The 18,377-nt window shown below is 53.1% G+C and overlaps 2 protein-coding genes across 7 annotated transcripts; one reads left to right on the forward strand and one right to left on the reverse strand.

Annotated features, from left to right (window-relative positions):
* Window positions 1–5: 5 nt before the first annotated feature.
* CPSF4 (cleavage and polyadenylation specific factor 4) lies at window positions 6–18,363 on the reverse strand. Of its 6 annotated transcripts, none has more exons than XM_019030730.3 (8): window positions 18,228–18,363; window positions 12,547–12,597; window positions 9,123–9,275; window positions 7,027–7,122; window positions 6,580–6,673; window positions 4,933–5,005; window positions 3,240–3,332; window positions 6–947 (listed from the first exon to the last, which is right to left on the reverse strand). In XM_019030730.3, exons 1-8 carry the CDS (start codon window positions 18,328–18,330, stop codon window positions 879–881), a joined length of 732 nt encoding a protein of 243 aa, XP_018886275.1. In that variant the 5' UTR covers window positions 18,331–18,363; the 3' UTR covers window positions 6–878. The 6 variants fall into 6 exon arrangements, with proteins under 6 accessions (XP_018886275.1, XP_004045873.1, XP_004045874.1 ...); XM_004045825.4 differs by having other exon boundaries at window positions 3,240–3,335; XM_004045826.4 differs by having other exon boundaries at window positions 3,240–3,410.
* Window positions 13,878–14,507, forward strand: LOC101140783 (SAP domain-containing ribonucleoprotein-like). Its single transcript, XM_055393162.2, has one exon. The coding sequence runs from the start codon at window positions 13,893–13,895 to the stop codon at window positions 14,505–14,507; it is 615 nt and encodes a 204-aa protein (XP_055249137.2). The 5' UTR covers window positions 13,878–13,892.
* Window positions 18,364–18,377: the final 14 nt, after the last annotated feature.

An 18,377-nucleotide genomic window follows, 5' to 3' on the forward strand; every position in this document is an offset into this window, starting at 1 on the left:
ATGGCTTAAAAAACAAGCTTTAATCCATTTCATAAAAATTGTTCTTGCAATTGAACACGGCCAGGCCCACATGCCCAGCAGGTTGCAGGAGACAGTTTCACATTTTCCAGGCTCAGGACAGGGCAGTCTCCTCCACATGCCACAGGTGTCTGAGTGACAGTGTAGACGCCTGATGGGCAGGAGGTAGGCACAGATGATCTGAAGGGGTCATCTATTTAAAAGTCTGCAACTCCAGTTCAACGGACACCTTAAACACTGTCAGGCACGTACCCCAAGAGAAAATTAAGCCCAGAGAAGAGAACCTCAGGCTTGAGAGCCCTGTACCCCTCCTCAACCGCTGCCACCTGGGATCAGGGCCAGCCTGAGGCAATGGGGGCACCTGAATTTGCCCCAAAGGGCTCCCTCATTCAAATCACAGATATAGGCACAGCTTTAGGATTCAGCAGGGCAGGGAGGGAGGAAGCAGATGTGAGCTGGCCACAGCTTTGAATGACCTACCAGCCCCTGGTGTCACCAAGAACTGGTGTTTAATGAGGGGAATGACCACCGCCACACAGAACTACCTAGCCAAGCCCCTCCCCAGCAGCTGCCTCCCTCCCTGGATGAGGGGAGTTGTGCCGGGAGTCCCAGAAAGGAGGCATCGATGCCCAGCCAAACATGATGTCGACTGCAGGGACCCACGGGACACATGTCCCTTTTTCAAAAAATACTACGGCAAAATGATAGGAAACTAACAGACGTGGCCCCTCAGAGTGATGAAACCCACGTGTCTGCGGGCCAGCTCGAGCCACAGTCGCGCCAACAAGCGCATGAAACAGTTAAATGCACGCTCCCAACAGCGGGGCCCCCGGGCTGCTCGGAGCTGGCTCCAGCTGCTGTCACTGTCCACTGAGAAAGGCCAAGTGCCCTTTGGTGCATCTGTTGGCGTAGTGTCCTTTCTCGCCACACTGGGACCAGCAGGAAGTGGGGGAAGAGGAGAGACAGACAACAACACTGTTCAGATGCAGTTTTCAACTAAGGGAGTGCCCACCAAATCCCAAATCATCCACCAAGTCCCCAGTCGGGACATGACTCTGAAATTCTCAGTGGTACAGAGTTTCTTTCAAATTGGAGGGTGAGGGAGCTCAGGATGGAAAGTGCAGTGGTGCAGAAACTAGCCAGCAACTCCGCAGATGCAAGGGAGAACAAGGCCGCCAGAAGGCGACCTGCTAGCACCCTGCAGGGAGCTCTTTCAGGCCCACAACTTTCCCACCTGGACACATGGCCTGCCCAGGGAGGGACTCCCAAGTGGGTAGCAGGACAAAGAGAAGCCCGTGGCACCTGAGCTCCACCACCCCGTCTGGGGACCAAGCCCCTCTGCACCACAGGCCAGTCACTTACCTCTGAGCCAAGGTCTGGGGTTCCCTGGCAGGAGATGGGAGGGAACAGCATCAGAAGTGTCCCAGCCTCCCCTCCCTTGGGGAGCCACTGCTGGGGACAGAGGGTGGGCTGTACCCAACGTTTTCCCTCGTGGCTGTGGCACACCTAAGCTACCTTGGGGACAGGTTTTGATTACAGGATCAGAGAGATGGGATGATGCTTAGACTTGGGTAAGGGGAGCCTGCAGAGCCACATGACAAATCCAGCCCTGACCCTGCCTCATCCCAGTCCTGATTATCCAGGCCCTTCCATAGCTTCTCTTTACTCTATGACTCCTAAAACGGCAGCCTCAAGCACTGAACAAAAGGGTCAGGAGGCAGCTGGGGGCACTGACTCTGTACTGACACCCACCCCTGAGTCCCTGCTGCCCCGAGGGGCTCTGCCCAGTTGGCACCCAACACTCTTGCCAGCTCTATTCCCTGGCTCTGCAATTCCTGTTTTCTTTCTTCCATGTTGGCCAGGATGGTCTGGAACTCCTGACCTTGTGACCTGCTCCCCTTGGCCTCCCAAAGTGCTGGGATTACAGGCGTGAGCCACCGCACCCAGCTGTCCCTGTGTTTTCAACTTTGTCTGATCTGCAGGTGTGACTCTGTATGGAGAGGCTGCCGATGGGCTGTAGGGCTAACATGATGGCTGGGGGAGGGACCACACACCCTGCTCACGGCATCTGGCACGTCTGTCGGACCCCACAGCTGACCCTGGGGAATCCAGGACTTACATGAAGTGTCTCTGACATTAATGGGGTGATAGGCTGTGGACAGGGGTGGTCAGCCCTACCTTTCTAAGGCTCCAGGTCTTAAGGGCGCTTGCTGCACAGAAGTGGCCCCGCTTAACAGGCCTTGAGGGCGGCAAGATAACAGCTAAGTCTGCTCTACACAGTGCCCCACTTCCATGCTCTTTTATTTTTTTGGAGACAAAGAGTCTCAGTCTGTCGCCCAGGCTGGAGTGCAGTGGTGCAGTCATAGCTCACCGCAGGCTTGACCTTCTGGGCCCAAGCAATCCTCCCATCTAAGCCTCCCCAGTAGCTGGGACTACAGGCATGTGCCACCACACCCAGCCTGTTTTGTGATTTTTAATCTGGACTCATTCTTCAGAACTCCAGCCATAGGAATTGTGTGTGCCTTGGGTTGAGAACATACTCTTCAAAGAGTACTGGGGGTTGCTCCTGCCAGGTGCCAGGGACACACCAATCCTGGGGCGATTTTAGATTAGAAAACTCAGTTTGTAACTTTCCAGCCTTAACCAAGGACATGAATACAGGCCTAGACTCACATAAGGGCCCATTAATAACATCAAACTATCAAGAGATTTTCCTCCCCTTTCCCCGCTTCCCACAGAGCCAGGAGTGAACAGGACAGTTTTCGAGGAGGTTTCTTGAAGCTTACCCTTCCCGAGTCCCATTTTATGTACTGGGGGAGGGGATGGGGACAGGGGTGCTGTAACCCAGTGTCCTGTTTTCTCGGGTGTGCCCTGCAGGATCCAAGGATGCCCCCAGGACAGCCAGCAGCTCCAAGGGCTCACCCTTCCCTGGATCAGTGTTTCTATTTTGTTTCCGGCCTCTTGGGGGCTTCCCTCACCTGCCTGCAGGCCCCGTCCGTTCACTCGGCAGGCATTCTCACCGTCCTTTACCGTGCCTCAGTGCGGTGTGGTAGGAAATAGGACAGTCTCTAGCCCACCGTAACTAGACTGTAACTTTATGCTTACAATCAGCAAAAATGAATGTTTTCATTTTTCTCATTTCACCAAACATATGGGGCATGAGGGAATGGCCACTGACAGTAAGGGAAGACCCCACCCTGTCCCCCAGCCCAGGGACTCACCTTGTAACAGGTGACCTGCTCCAGTGGCCGGGGTCCCCGGTTGCCCGCGCTGCTGTTTTGACTCTGCATGACCCCGATGACCTGCGGGGTTCTCTGCTGATTGGGAGAAGAGTTCTGACTCGTTAACTGGATCAAGGAGGACGACCTTTGTAATGGCGGATTGTTACTTTGCTGGAAAGAGTTACACAACACGGTTTTACTGTGGAAAACACGTGCACGCAGACTACCGATGGGGACAGGAAAAAAGAGGGCGGGACTCATCCCGCAAACGGCAGGAAGCAGGGCTTCCACGACGGCCCAGCTCAGGACAGTGGGCAGCAGAGAAACGTGGTGATGATGGCAGAAGCCACTGCCCGAAAAACACCATGCAGACACACAAAAACGAAAAATAAAATAGAAAACAAAACATCAAAGAGACAAGAGGAGGTCTCTGGGGCAGTGGGGCGAGGGCATGATCAGGCCTTACTTTGGTTTCTGAGGTTCTGGCTTCAGGTCAGGATGAACGCTTGGTTCAGCCAGATGTTTAGCAGCCTACACGGCGAGCAAGTCACAGAAAAACAGTTGGAGCCTGACACACTGAGCTGCGTTCTCGGGCTGAGAGGACCCTCCTCTAGGGAGCCCCACCAGGAGGAGGGCCGGGGCTCCTGGGGTAGGGATTCCACAGCAGGGCCTCCTCCCCACCAGGTGGGCTCCTGGCTCTGGCCCGTAAGTGCAGAACCCGAGCTAGAAAACCCCCAGGTTGGCACGGCTGCACCTACACCTGGAATTCCCGGCTTTCCCCATCAAGAGTTCAATGTGATTGGCGCCTCCACGCAGCTGCATCCTCCGCATCCTCTCCTGGCTGTTCAGCCTCTAGCACTGAGCGGGGCTGGTGGGGCTTTGGCAGCCAGTCCAGAGCCCAGCAGGGTAGGAGGTGAGGCATTGGGCTCAGGAGGTGGTTGGGCTTGATGGGCCTGTTGGGAACCCTGCCTGATGCCCGCCCTGCCTTGACGCCAGCCCTTCCTCTTGGCTCAACTCCCGACTCCCATAACCAAACTCAGGGTGCCCTTGGCATTGAGAGGCTGCTGCAGATCCCCATGTGTCTACAGCATTTCCCCCTCTCCTTGTGCTTGAGGGGACGGACCAGCTGCTTGGCTGTGGGGCCCCTCATCTAGAAAACTGGAGCCAGCCGGGCCTGTTCTCGCCCCTCCTCCCAACGTCCACTCCACAGGAGCAGGGGCGGTGCTGGCCAGAGTGGTCAGTTCTGCTGCCACACCTGCTCCTGCCCAGTGGTGTCACCTCAGGCAGGTCCCTCCCTCTGGTAGTCTCAGTTTCCCTATTTGCAAAATAAAGGGTCTGACCCAGGAGCAAGAGCAGCAGACACGGTGCCCAGGCCGCCCTCCATGCCAGCCCCGGGGGCAGACGCTGCTGAACCAGGCAGCCCCATCTCACAACGGGTGGCCAGTTGCACGGCGCCTGGACTGTGTCTGCTGCTGCGCTTGGCCTTGCTGAGGTTCTAGGGCAAGAGGCCCTCCGTCTCTTGAGGGAGATACACACGGCTTTGCTCCTGACTTTTCTGCGGGAACTTGGGAGACTCCCCTCCTCTCCCAAGTTGTCCAGCGGGGTCTAAGGCAGACTGCACCCCTGGGGGACACTGAGGTTCTCGCTGTAGAAAAGGCACTTCCTTCCTACCGAGGAAGGCCAGGCACGGTACCTTTGCTGGAGGCTGTGTCTGCTGCGGCAGTGGGGGCTGCTCGGTGGTTCCCATGGGCAGTTCAAATCGAGGGCTGGTCACCAGCAGCCAGAGGGGATGAGAATAAGAGAAGGAGTGGGGGACAGGGGATGAGAAGAGAAGCCAGGCCATGCTCTTAAATTCCAGCCCTAGGAAAAATCACACTCAGCTGCCCCAGCACAAAGTGACTGACACAAGCTGCATGGATGGGGTGGTGGCTGGCAATCAGCTCTGCTCCTGGGAGGCCACAGGAGTGGCGGGGAGAACAGAACTGACTTGCCTGGGCTCAGACCCAACCCTGCCTACACCGAGCTGGGAGACTCATGGCCAGTGCTTCTCGGAAATGACAAAGGCTGTGCTGGTGCGTGCCTGCTGCGCCACAGGAGCTGTACACAGGGAAGCCCCCCTCCCCGCAGGGTCTTACTCTGGCGTCAGCCCCTCCTCCCATCACTTGGTGACGGTCTGCCCCTGAGCCACCTGCAGGTGCCTGCACTCTCATTCAGGGAGTGAGACCCAGTGACAGCACCGGCCACTTCCCTGCAGTGAGAAGCAGGGACCAGGGTCCCCACAGACCTGGAGACTGTTATCCTGCTGTAGGTTCAGCAGTGTGGGCGAGGCAGCTGGGAGGAGGGGAGGCTTATCTGCGGCCCCAGTGCCACCCCAGGCAGAAGCCCAGGTCCACAACCAAAGTGACAGATGGGCACTGGGCTCCAAGGACAAGAAAATGGAGCCACAAGAGGGGTGCTAACCCCACAGAGCAAGAATTAAAATCCGTCTTCGGAGGCTCACAGACTTGCTATTTATTTATTTTATTTATTTAGAGATGGAGTCTCGCTCTGTCGCCCAGGCTGGAGTGCAGTGGCACGATGTTGGCTCACTGCAACTTCCACCTCCTGGGTTCAAGTGATTCTTTTGCCTCAGCCTCCCAAGTAGCTGGGACTACAGGCATGCGCCACTACGCCTGGCTAATTTTTGTATTTTTAGTAGAGACGGGGTTTCACCATATTGGCCAGGCTAGTCTCGAACTCCTGACCTCGTGATCCGCCTTCCTCGGCCTCCCAAAGTTATGGGATTACAGGCGTGAGCCATCACACCCGGCCCAGACTTGCCTTTGACCAGGTGCCACCACCTGCTACCATGTGCCCTTGGCCAGGGACTGAGCCCTGTGCCTCGGTGTGCTGCTGTGTGAAATGGGTGCATTCTCTCCTACCCTCACTGTTAGACGACTACTTATTCTATGTGAAACCCCAAGCTCAGGGTTTCCTGAGCCTCCACATGGGAGGCTCTGAAATTCCTTCCTTTAGGGCACAGGTTCTTAACTGGAAGTCCCCAAATTCCCTAAATGATATGCAAGGCTACATGTGTGTCTGTATCCCACAGCTTCCATTACATTACCAGATGGCCCATGACCCAAGAAAGGTCAGCTGCTGGTCTAGGCAGAGCCACCTCTGGGCTCAGGAAGCATTGGTGGCCATAAGCAGGGATTACTTCCCCATCTCCTGCCCCCACCCTTGGCCCTGGTACTGACATCACCCAGTGACCAAGGCCCAGTTGGCCCAGGGAAGATACGGAGGGCAGCAGGGCCTGGGCCGGGAGCTGGGGTAGAGGGCGGAGCGGCTGGCTACTCACTGCATGAATTTACACGAGGGCCCCTCCGGGCAGAATCCCACGAGGTAATTCACACAGATGACTCTCCGTGTGTGCCGGTGCCTGCAGAGGGGACCTGCAGAGCCAAGTGTCCGGTCACTTAGATGTCCCCTCTACCAGTTAGAGAGCTGGAGCATGGTTTCAAATGCTGGCTGTCCCCCATTCATGGGAGACGGGGGGCAGGGACCTCACCTCCCAACACTGGCCTCCTTATCAAAAATGCGGGTGGACCACCACCCACCCAGCATTCTTGGGAGAGTCAAGGGAGATGAGGAGTGTGAGAAAGCCGCTAGCTGCAGAATGTCAGGTTTTGCTGGGACAGGTAGGGGGAGATGTCCCAGGTAGACCAGCTGGCAGCCTCCAGGGTCATGTGGGCAGAGAAGGGAGGACTGGCTTCTTGCCAGGGGCCCAGCCCACCCTGGCACCTACCGTGCTTGCAGAAGCCGCGGTCATACCAAGGACAGTCCTTGATCTTGGACTCGGGGTCGATGTGCAGGAAGGGACATTCCTTGTTGCTGCACTCCCCTGCAGGGAAACTCAGATGTGAGGCCACTGGGAAGGCCGGGGCCAGGCCCACCTTGGCTTCATCCAAGGAAAAGAGGTTCTGGTGTCCAGTTTTGGCCTGACGAGCCCTGAGAGCCAGGGAAGAGTGTTTCTGAGCCCCAGCTTCCTGTGCAGCGGAGCTGTGATGGAAATGCACCCATTGAGACCAGGAAGTTCCATTCTGATTGGCTCTTCACATCTAAGAGCTGGGACAAGGGTAGGGGAAGCACTTGTGGACCTGGCCCTCTCCAAAGCAGCGGGCCCCAGGGACCACCAGCACCGAGAACCGCCTTCCTGAGTAGTTGCCCGCTTCCAGGCTTACCTTCTCCAATCCATGTTTACAACTGTGCTCAAAATCCAGAGGAAATGCAAACTCCTTCCCCAGGCCCCTCCGCAGGCTCAGCCTCTGCCACCCCCCAGCCACATGGGTCCCCCTGTACCAGGACCAGCCCCTTCTTAGTCTTCCGCTTCCAGCTCAGGAATCCCCTAATCCTTGACCACTCAGCCTAGAGAAGGTTCTGGTCACGGTTTCCTTCCTTCAAAGCACTTGTCACAAGCAATTTCTTCTCTGTTCGTCTCATGGCCTATCAGCTACCTCTTTCCCTGGACCACAAGAGTGAAGGCTTCACAGGGCAAGGACCTCTTCACCATTGTCCCTCCAGTGCCTGGAAAGGGGGCCCTCAACCCAATGTCTGTGGTGCAGGTGACAGAAGCTGCAGACAGTGCGTCCTGCACCAGGGCTGTCAGCAAGGGAGCGAACCTCAGGCCACTTGTATAGCGGTGCCTTGAGAGCCTGCCCAGGAGAGCCAGCTGCTGCCTCTGGGGACAGATGGGAGGCCACTGCCCCATCCCAGTGCTGCCCCAGTGCTGCTATGGGCAAGGCATCGGGGGGAACATGCTACATTGCACAATGACAGGGACAGCACTTGGGGAGCTGGGAAGCTTGGGTCCTATTTCTTCTCAGCTTATGCCACCTCCACAAAATGAGCCACAGCTCTCATTGATAAGCCAGCAGGCCACGCCTGATGGGATGCTGAAATAATTAATGTCTCCTCCAACAGCAGTGCTTTGAAAGTATGAAGCATACCCTGCACTCCCTGGCTCCCTGCAGGATTCCAGCCTCCTGCCGGGCTCCCTGCACAGGACCAGAGCCAGCCTCATGCTGACCCACAGAGCTACTTCCCGGGAAACCTGGAAGTGCAGACCTGAGCGGGGACCCTGGGGACTCCTTCCAGCAGGGAGCACAACATCTCTGCCAGACTCTGTGCCAGCCCCACTGACTCCACCCGGGCTCCCGCTTCTCCACACAGGCCACTCAGGACAGCTGAGGCCACGCATTCTCTAAGCAGGGCTCAAGGCAAGCTTGTTGCTACCAGAAGACACATCTGAGGCTGTTATTTTGAAGAGCTGTTTTGGATGGCTGAGATGTCACCAGGATCATGGCTCCTGGAGAGAAGGAACCAGCTCGGGCCTGAGAGGCAGTGCCCACGCTGGAGGGAGAAGTGGGTTTCAGGGAGAAGGTGGACGTGGACAGAAACCAACCACGGACATAATGCAGCCAGCTGCACAACTCGCTGCTTCCGGGTCACCCTCGTTAGCCTCAAATCCGAGTGATTGAAAGAGCTCCAAACACTGAAGCACTCCAAAGTGATGCGCGGGGCCAGGCGTGGTGGCTCATGCCTATAATCCCAGCACTTTGGGAGGCTGAGGCAGGCAGATCACTCGAGCCTAGGAGTTCAAGACCAGTATGTGAAACATAGCGAGACCCTGTGTCTTTAAAAAAAAAAAAAAAAAAGAGATGAGCAGAAAATAGCCACACTGTCCCCTAAAAGCTGGCTGAGGCTGGCAGGTTCTGCCAGAGTTTCTCCTCTGAGAATAGAAAGATGGGAAAAGCAGGCAGAGAGAGTGTGGGCACTGAGCAGCCAGTGGACCCCTCTGTACCCTGGTTCTCAGCAGAGCCTCCAGGGCTCCAGGCGCCTTACCGAACTTGGAGTAGAAGTAGCACTCGGGCATCTTGGTCATGTCATACTCATGCAGGAACTCACACTGGTCCCCTTTCTTGCATAGGCCACGCAGCCAGTGTTTGCACACAACTGTCTTCTCACCACTGATGTGGCGAAACGGACACATGCCCCCTGCCGGCAAGATAGGGACAGGGTGTCAGCAGAGAGGCCACCCTAAGCCTGGGGGACATGGCCTGAAGAAGCTGAGGTACCTTCACTTCCTAACTCCTGGAAGCCACCTGAAGGCATCACGTCCTGGAAAGGGGCAGAGGTCCCCCTCACAGAAGGCAACATGATTTGAGGTACTACACTGACAGACATTTTACATTTTAATAGTTACTCATGGCCGGGCGCAGTGGATCACGCTGGTAATCCCAGCACTTTGGAAGGCCAAGGCGGGCGGATCACAAGGTCAGGAGATCGAGACCATCCTGGCTGGCACGGTGAAATCCTGTCTCTTCTAAAAATACAAAAAATTAGCCGTGCATGGTGGCAGGCACCTATAGTCCCAGCTACTCGGGAGGCTGAGGCAGGACAACAGCGTGAACCCGGGAGGCGGAGCTTGCAGTGAGCAGAGATCGCGCCACTGCACTCCAGCCTGGGCAACAGAGCAAGACACCTTCTCAAAAAAAAAAAAAAAAAAAAAAAAAAAAAAAAGTTACTCATGATCTCACAGATATTACTGTAAGATGGAGGAATTAAAAGGGGGGAGGTGCTGGGAGGCTGAGGCGGGTGGATCACGAGGTCAGGAGTTCGAGACCAGCCTGGCTGACATGGTGAAACCCCATCTCTACTAAAAGTACAAAAAAAAATTAGCCGGGCGTCGGGGTGGGTGCCTGTAATCCCAGCTACTTGGGAGGCTGGGGCTGGAGAATCGCTTGAACCCAGGAGGCGGAGGTTGCAGTGACCAGAGATCACGCCATTGCACTCCAGCCTGGATGACAAGAACAAAACTCTGTCTCAAAAGAAAAAAAGAAAAAAAAAAAAAAAGAAAGGAACTTGGCTGGGTGTAGTAGCTCAAACCTATGATCCTAGCACTTTGGAAGGCCAAGACAGGAGAATCACTTGAGCCAAGAAGTTCGAGATCAGCCTGAGATCTTGTCTTCACTACATAAATAAATAAGTAAGTAAGTAAGTAAGCCAGCCAAGCAAGCTGGGGGACCAGGCACAGTGGCTCACACCTGTAATCGCAGCAGTTTGGGAGGCCGAGGCGGGTGCATCACCTGAGGTCAGGAGTTCGAGACCAGCCTGGCCAACATAATGAAACCCTGTCTCTACTAAAAATACAAAAAATTAGCTGGGCGTGGTGGTGTGCACCTGCAATCCCAGCTATTCAGGAGGCTGAGGCAGGAGAATTGCTTGAACCCAGGAGGCAGAAGTTGCACTGAACCAAGATGACACCACTGCACTCCAGCCTGGGCAACAAGAGCAAAACTCTGTCAAAAAAAAAAAAAAATTAGCTGGGTATGGTGGTGTACACCGGTAGTCCCGGCTACTGAGGAGGCTGAGGTGGGAGGATCACTTGGGCCCAGGAGGTCCAGCTTGCAGTCAGCTATGACTGTGCCACTGCACTCCAGCCTGGGTGACAGAGTAAGATGCTGCCTCTTTTAAAAAAAAAAAAAAAAAAAGGAAAGAAAGACCAATTTCAGAATTGAGGAAATGTGATGTATACACATGGAGGGACGTGTCTCTTCTGGGACAGGACCTGATGGGACAGAGCCAGCCTCTGGGGATGTGTGAGACTTCTAACGGGTGGCCTGGCAAGACCACCATGGAGGTCCGACCACAATGAGACCGCTGTACACTTCTGCTGTCCAATATGGCAGCTGCTAGCCCCATGTGACTACTGAGTACTTGAAATATGACTAGCGTGTCTGAGAATTTTGTTTTAAATGTGATTTGATTTTACTTAAATTTGAACTGCCACATGTGACTAGTGGCTACTGTATTAGTCAACAGAGAGACAGAATGCCCTGTGTTAGGTATGGCTGTGCTAACAGAAGGTGGCTGGTCAGAAGGGCAGAATTACTGAGCAAAGACATGGGAATGAGACCAGAAACTCAGTGGAGGTAATGACGTTCTTACTGGACAGTGTGAAGGTGGCCTGGCTGATCTGCCAGAAAGTCTCCTACCTCAGTGGTAAATGACTACATTATAGAAGCAAAACTCACCAAAACCATTCATTAAAACCAGCCCTTTGCTCTGATTCTCTGCTCTCTTTTTCAAGCTTCTGATTAATATTTAAGTCTCCTAAATAAATTTTCCTACAGGGAGAAAAATGCCCAGACCATGGAAAGTTTAGGTTGTACCTAGCGATACTTCTTTCTTTTTTTTTTTTTTTTTTTTTTTTTGTTAAGACAGAGTCTCACTCTGTTGCCTAGGCTGGAGTGCAGTGGTGCGATCTTGGCTCACTACAACCTCTGCCTACCAGGTTCAAGTGATTCTCCTGCCTCAGCCTCCCGAGTAGCTGGGATTACAGACAGGCGTCACCATGCCCAGCTAATTTTTGAATTTTTAGTAGAGACGACGTTTCACCATGTTGGCCAGGCTGGCCTCAAACTCCCGACCTCAGGTGATCCATCCACCTCGGCCTCCCAAAGTGCTGGGATTACAGGCGTAAGCCACCACGCCTGGCCCCTAGTGATACTTCTGATGGATTAGCCTGGCCCACATACAATTATTAAAAGAGCACAGCCAGAGGGGTAACAAGATGGCGACCGAGACAGTGGAGCTCCATAAGCTGAAGCTTGCTGAACTAAAGTAAGAATGAATGTCTTGCTCGTGGTTTGGAGACCAAGGAAATAAAGCAAGATTTTTTTTTTTTTTTTTTGAGATAGAGTCTTGCTCTGTTGCCAGGCTGGAGTGCAATGGCACGATCTCGGCTCACTGCAACCTCTGACTCCCTGGTTCAAGGGATTCTCGCACCTCAGTAGTTTTGTGTAGTCTGTGTTGGGGGCTGGTTATCGAGAACAAGACCCTGCAAGATGAGTTATCATGGGGTGTTTTGATGGGAGGCCACAGAAAACCATGAGCCCGTGGAAACTATGGAATGAGAAAGACCTGGGTTCAGACACTGGGCTCCGCCGCTTATTAACTCTGTGACATTGAGAAAGTTCCTGAGTGTCTCAATGCTGGGGGCTTCTCTCCATGTCACAGGTCAGCTTGTGGCCACAGGGAATGCGAAGTGATAAGGCAGCCTTAGAGCCAGGTTCAGTCCTGTGTTTAGGTTTCAGGTGGAACACCCCATCAGGGTCCTAGCCTGTCCAAACCAGTTTTATCTACAGGGATCGTTAGTCTGTAGAAAGCAATGTAAGCCAGAGACCTGGCGGCCTCCAAGTCTGCCGGGGAGAAGGAGGTGGGAGGGCGCCTCCGGAGGCACATCAGGGAGCCCGGAGTTTCTTACCTTTGCCGCAGGCAGCTTTCAAAAAGAATTCACAGACAGCAGCGCCCGACTCTGTAGAAAGGAGAGAAAAGGAGAGGAATCAAACAAAGAGGTGCAATTTGCTATTGACGATGTCTGAAGACAGTGGGAGGGAACCCTTCTGACCTCTGACCCACCAAGGGTTCAGGGTACAGGAAATAAAGTAGCAAAATTTGCAAAGCCCAACCAAGCAAGGAAGAAGCTGCTTAAGTTAGTCATGCCCTACAAAATGAGACACATACATTAAGAGCAGTCATTACCCAGTGCTTTGAGAGCCTCCTGTATATAAGATCCTTTCAAGGAGTTAAGAGTGGGTGGGGAAAGGAAGGCTGGAGTACGAGATCACAGAAATAATTTTTTTTTTTTTGAGATGGGGTTTCGCTCTAGTTGCCTGGGCTGGAGTGCAATGACGCGATGTTGGCTCACTGCAATCTCTGCCTCCCAGGTTCAAGCAATTCTCTTGCCTCAGCCTCCCAAGTAGCTGGGATTACAGGTGCCTGCCACCACGCCTGGCTAATTTTTGTATTTTTAGTAGAGACGGGGTTTCACCATGTTGGCCAGGCTGGTCTCGAACTCTTGACTTCAGGTGATCCACCCACCTCGGCCTCCCAAAGTGCTGGGATTACAGGCGTTGAGCCAAAGTGCCTGACACACAGGAATAAATTAATGGCCCCTAGCTCACACCTTCCTCCAGGAGGGCGAATTCACAGATACCTTAACATGAGGCAGAGGGAAGGAATGATCTCACAGAAGTACAGACAATCAAGGCCTCTGAGGAGGGTCAGTCTTCAAGGAAGAGGCAGTGCCTCCGAGATGCTAGTCCAGGGGGAAGCACATTAAGTGCAGAAACAGAGGACTGCTTTTAATATGCAACATCCGTACACAATTTTTTTTTTCTATTTTTTTGAGACAGAGCCTCGCTCTGTCGCCCAGGCTAGAGTGTGGTGGTGCAATCTTGGCTCACTGTAACCTCTGCCTCCCTGGTTCAAGAGATTCTCCTGCCTCAGCTTCCTGAGTAGCTGGGATTATAGGTGTACTATCATGCCTGGCCAATTTTTTTGTATTTTTAGTAGAGATAGGGTTTTGCTATGTTGGCCAGGCTGGTCTCAAACTACTGGCTTCAAGTGATCCACCTACCTTGGCCTCCCAAAGTGCTGGGATTATAGACGTGAGCCACCACACCTGGCCCACATACAATTATTATAGGCTGGTCTCGAACTCCTGACCTCATGATCTGCCTGCCTTGGCTTCCCAAAGTGCTAGGATTGAGCCACCGCACCCCACCCCACATACAATTATTAAAAGAGCACACCCGGAGGGGTAACAAGATGGTAACTGAGATGGTGGAGCTCCATAAGCTGAAGCTTGCTAAACTAAAGCAAGAATGTCTTGCTTGTGGTTTGGAGACCAAGGGAATAAAGCAAGATCTTATCCACAGACTCCAGGCGTATCTTGAAGAACATGCTGAAGAGGAGGCAAATGAAGATGTACTAGGAGATGAAACAGAAGAAGAAACAAACCCCTTGTCAAATAGGAAGAACCCCCTGAAAAAAACTGTTGATGTGGCAGCAGAGAAGAAAGTGGTGAAAATTACATCTGAAATACCACAGGCTGAGAGAATGCAGAAGAGGGCTGAACAATTCAGTGTACCTGTGAGCTTGGAGAGTAAGAAAGCTGCTCAGGCAGCTAGGTTTGGGATTTCTTCAGTTCCAACAAAAGTCTGTCATCTGAACACACCTATGGTTAACTTGGATAAGCCGAAGGAAAGAGCTCAAAGATTTGGTTTGAATGTCTCTTCAATCTCCAGAAAGTCTGAAGATGATGAGAAACTGAAAAAGAGGAAGGAGCGATTTGGGATTGTCACAAGTTCAGCTGGAACTGGAACCACAGAGGATACAGAGGCAAAGAAGAGGAAAAGAGCAGAGCGCTTTGGCATTGCCTGATGAAAGGTTCTTGATACTTTCTGTTCTCCAGTGTTTTCCACTTCTCTCATTCTTCTTGATCACATATATACTAAATGCAGTCTTGCCTTGCAATGAGGGAGCAGGTACCCCAGGTAAATCTGTGAACTGCCGCGGCAGTTTGACTTATTGCTGTTTCAGCTTTAAGGTTGTTGTTTTTGTTTTTGATTATATTGCTTGTTTTTTTTTTTTTTTTTTTTTTTTTTTTGAGACGGAGTCTCGCTGTTGCCCAGGCCGGAGTGCAGTGGTGTGATCTCGGCTCACTGCAGGCTCCGCCCCCCGGGGTTCACACCATTCTCCTGCCTCAGCCTCCCGAGTAGCTGGGACTACCGGCACCCGCCACCTTGCCCAGCTAATTTTTTGTGTTTTTAGTAGAGACGGGGTTTCAGCGTGTTAGCCAGGATGGTCTCGATCTCCTGACCTCGTGATCCGCCCACCTCGGCCTCCCAAAGTGCTGGGATTACAGGTGTGAGCCACCACGCCCGGCCGATTATGTTGCTTGTTAATAAAAAAAAAATAGAAAAGAAAAAAAAAAGCACAGCTTTTCATTCCCACAGTCGGAGTGTGCTGGAATTCAGTGGGCTCCAGGGACCAGCTGTTCTGATGAGTCCAGGAATTCACCAGCCCCAGCTGCCAGACTAAACTGACCTTGGCATCAGAAACAGTTTCCTCTACAAGTAACCATTTTAGAATTGCTGAAAAACCAATGACAGCATCCCTGAAGCCCACTTAACATGCCTCCCCTTGCTAAATCACAAAAGATTCCTTGGCTTCTTGGAAGCAAGCAGATTTTGCTAGGACACAGCTGAGGTTATAGAACTTATGGCTGTCACAGGGAGGTCACTCCATTTGCATCTCAAAAAGTCTGAAAATGGCCAGGTGCGGTGACTCACGTCTGTAATCCTAGCACTTTGGGAGGCCGAGGCGGGTGGATCACTTGACATCAGGAGTTCAAGACCAGCCTGGCCAATATGGTGAAACCCCATCTCTACTAAAAATGCAAAAATTAGTCAGGCATGGTGGCACGTGCCTGTAATCCCAGCTACCTGGAAGGCTGAGGCAGGAGAATCACTTGAACCCAGAGGCAGAGGTTGCAGTGAGCCAAGATCGCGTCACTGTGCTCCAGCCTGGGTAACAGAGCAAGACTCTGTCTCAAAAAAAAAAAAGAAAAGAAAAAAAAATTCTGAAAGTACTTCTGGTCTCTCTCTTTAGAGGTTAGAGTTGCTTCTGCTCAGAAATCCACAGTTCTGGGAACTGAGTCTCATGTGGATGGGATGAGTATGCCTTATGGGCAAAGTGACAGTTCTTCCCAAAACTCAGATGGGGATGAAGAGGAGGGATGGGTGAGGAAGGGCTGTGGCCTCACTAGGCTTTAACTGAACAGGATATGGACAAGCAGCGAGTGTGGAGGGTGCCTACCGACTCTGAAGCCCTGGCTGGGGCAGCACCCATGGCTAGGCGTGTCCCTGGCCTCAGGAACAGGTATGTGGGCCCCTTGCCACTGTACCTCCCCTCACAGGCTTGTGGATGTGTCAGATGGCAGAAGGGTGGGAGGAAAAGAGCTGCCCTGCGTGGGTGGTTCCATGGTATCAAGCTAGTGCCATCAAGACAGGAAAAGGCCGGCTGGGCACAGTGGCTTATGCCCGTAATCCCAGCACTTTGGGAGGCCGAGGCAGGTGGGTCATTTAAGGTCAGGAGTTCAAGACCAGCCTGGCCAACATGGTGAAACCTCATCTCTACTAAAAATACAAAAATTAGTTGGGCGTGGTGGCGGGCGCCTATAATCCCAGCTACTCAGGAGGCCAAGGCAGCAGAACTGCTTGAACCTGGGAGGTGGAGGTTGCAGTGAGCCGAGATCGCACCATTGCACTCCAGCCTGGGTGACAAAAGCAAAACTCTGTCTCAAAAAAAAAAAAAAAAAAGACAGGAAAAGGCCACATGTGCAGGGATGATCACAAGAGTCAAGGGGTAGGTAAGAGGGGGTGTGTGTGTGTGAATTTGAGCAGCTGCTTTTTAGGGGGTGTACAGTGGTGATGGTGTTTGTGCCTGTGTCAAATAGGGTGGTCTGATGATGTCTCCTTATAAGCACTATCTTGTTTTCTTGAAGACTTAATTAATTTCCAATGAAACTATCTTGTACAGAAGTATCACCATGTAAAGTTGTGGGACAGGCAGGAAAAAAAAAATATATATATATATATATATATATTTAGGCCAGGTGCAGTGGCTTCATGCCTGTAATCCCAGTACTTCCGAAGGCCGAGGTAAAAGGATCACTTGAGCCCAGGAGTTCAAGACCAACCCTGGGAAATATGATGAAATAGTGTCTCTACCAAGAAATACACACACAAAAATTTGCCAGGCATGTTGGTGCATGCCTGTGGTCCCAGCTACTTGGGAGACTGAGGTGGGAGGATTGCTGGAGCCTGGGAAGTCGAGGCTGCATTGAGCCATGATTGCGTCACTGCACCCAGCCTGGGCGACAGAGGGGCCCCTGTCTCAAAAGCAAACAAGCAACAACAAAAAAAACACATAAAGGGACAGACTCAGAGGTCACATGTGCATGAGAAGGTGTGACCGCCTGAGGGGAGTGAGGCTGCTGGGAGCGGTGGGAGACCCCGCTGGTAGTTGTGGGCGACAGCACACAACACTGGAGAGCTTGCCCGCCTCTGCTATGCACTGAGTGATTGTCAGCAAGTCCCTTCCCCCGCTTGGGTCTCAGTTTCCCCATCTGTGGATTGAACTCAGTGACTTCCACAAGCCCCCAAACTTTAAGGTTATAGCATTAGATTTCAAGTATGTCCAGATAGGAAAGAAGACACAAAGAAAACTACTGGTTTCTTTTAAAGTACAAGATATCCCACCGAGTAGGAGGTGGGAAGCCAGGAGCCACCATATGAAGGGGAGCAGTGAAGGGAGTTCAGGCCAAGGGTCCACACCAGCTGCTGGGTGTGATGAATAACTCAGAGTTGGGGTCCAGAAAAAAGTAGGGACGGGCCAAAAACTAGGGATGAGCTCCCAGGAGAGTGAGTCCTAGAAGGGAGTTTGAGAGTCTAGCTGGGGTCTCCTACAGAAAGGTGGTCCTTCCCTCAGCACGTCTCCTCCAACCGCCTAGTTTTGATGAAATCAAGAAGAGACGCTCAACGTAGCGGGGGCGGGAGGTAGCGGGTGTGATATCCTAGTACTCTCCTGCAGTTGGGAGAGTGTTGAGGGAGAGTTCCCATCCAGAATAACCCACCCTTATTCAAGAATTAAGCGAACAGACAAGGTCCTACCCTCCTACAGATTACCTTTGAACAGCCGCAGAGGGCCAAAAACCCGAGGCAGTGAACTCCTGAGTCCGAGTGAGGGGAGAAGGAGTCCCCAGACGGTGGAAATGGGGGCCTGGGAGTCAGGAGTCCTGAAACCAAGGGGGAGCGTCCGGGGATCCAGAAGAGGAGGTCTCAGGATGGAGTGGGAAGAGTCTCGGGACCACAGATGAGGGAGTTCAGTAACTAAAGGGGAGGGTCCCAGGACCCGGAGGAGGTGGGAGGGACTCTCAAGACCTAGAGGGAGGAGTCCCGCGACCAAAGGGGAGGGGTCCCAGGATCCGGAGGAAGCCGGGGGAGGTCTCAGGACCGAGGCAAGGGAGTCCCGGGATCACAGAGGAGCGGGTCCCGGGTTCGAGTCGCTCTTGCCCTCCCGCCCGGGCCCCGCGCTCACTGTCCATGCCGGGGAAGGGCAGCGGCTGCGCCCCCAGCTGCTGCTCCACCGCGATCTCCAAGTCAAACTTGATGTGGTCCACGCTGGCGATGATTTCCTGCATGGCGGCGGCGGCGGCCCCACCGGCCCGGCTCCCCCTCGGTCTCCTGC

Source organism: Gorilla gorilla, chromosome 6 (assembly GCF_029281585.2).
Source record: "Gorilla gorilla gorilla isolate KB3781 chromosome 6, NHGRI_mGorGor1-v2.1_pri, whole genome shotgun sequence".
In the NCBI taxonomy this organism is placed as follows: Eukaryota; Metazoa; Chordata; class Mammalia; order Primates; family Hominidae; genus Gorilla; species Gorilla gorilla.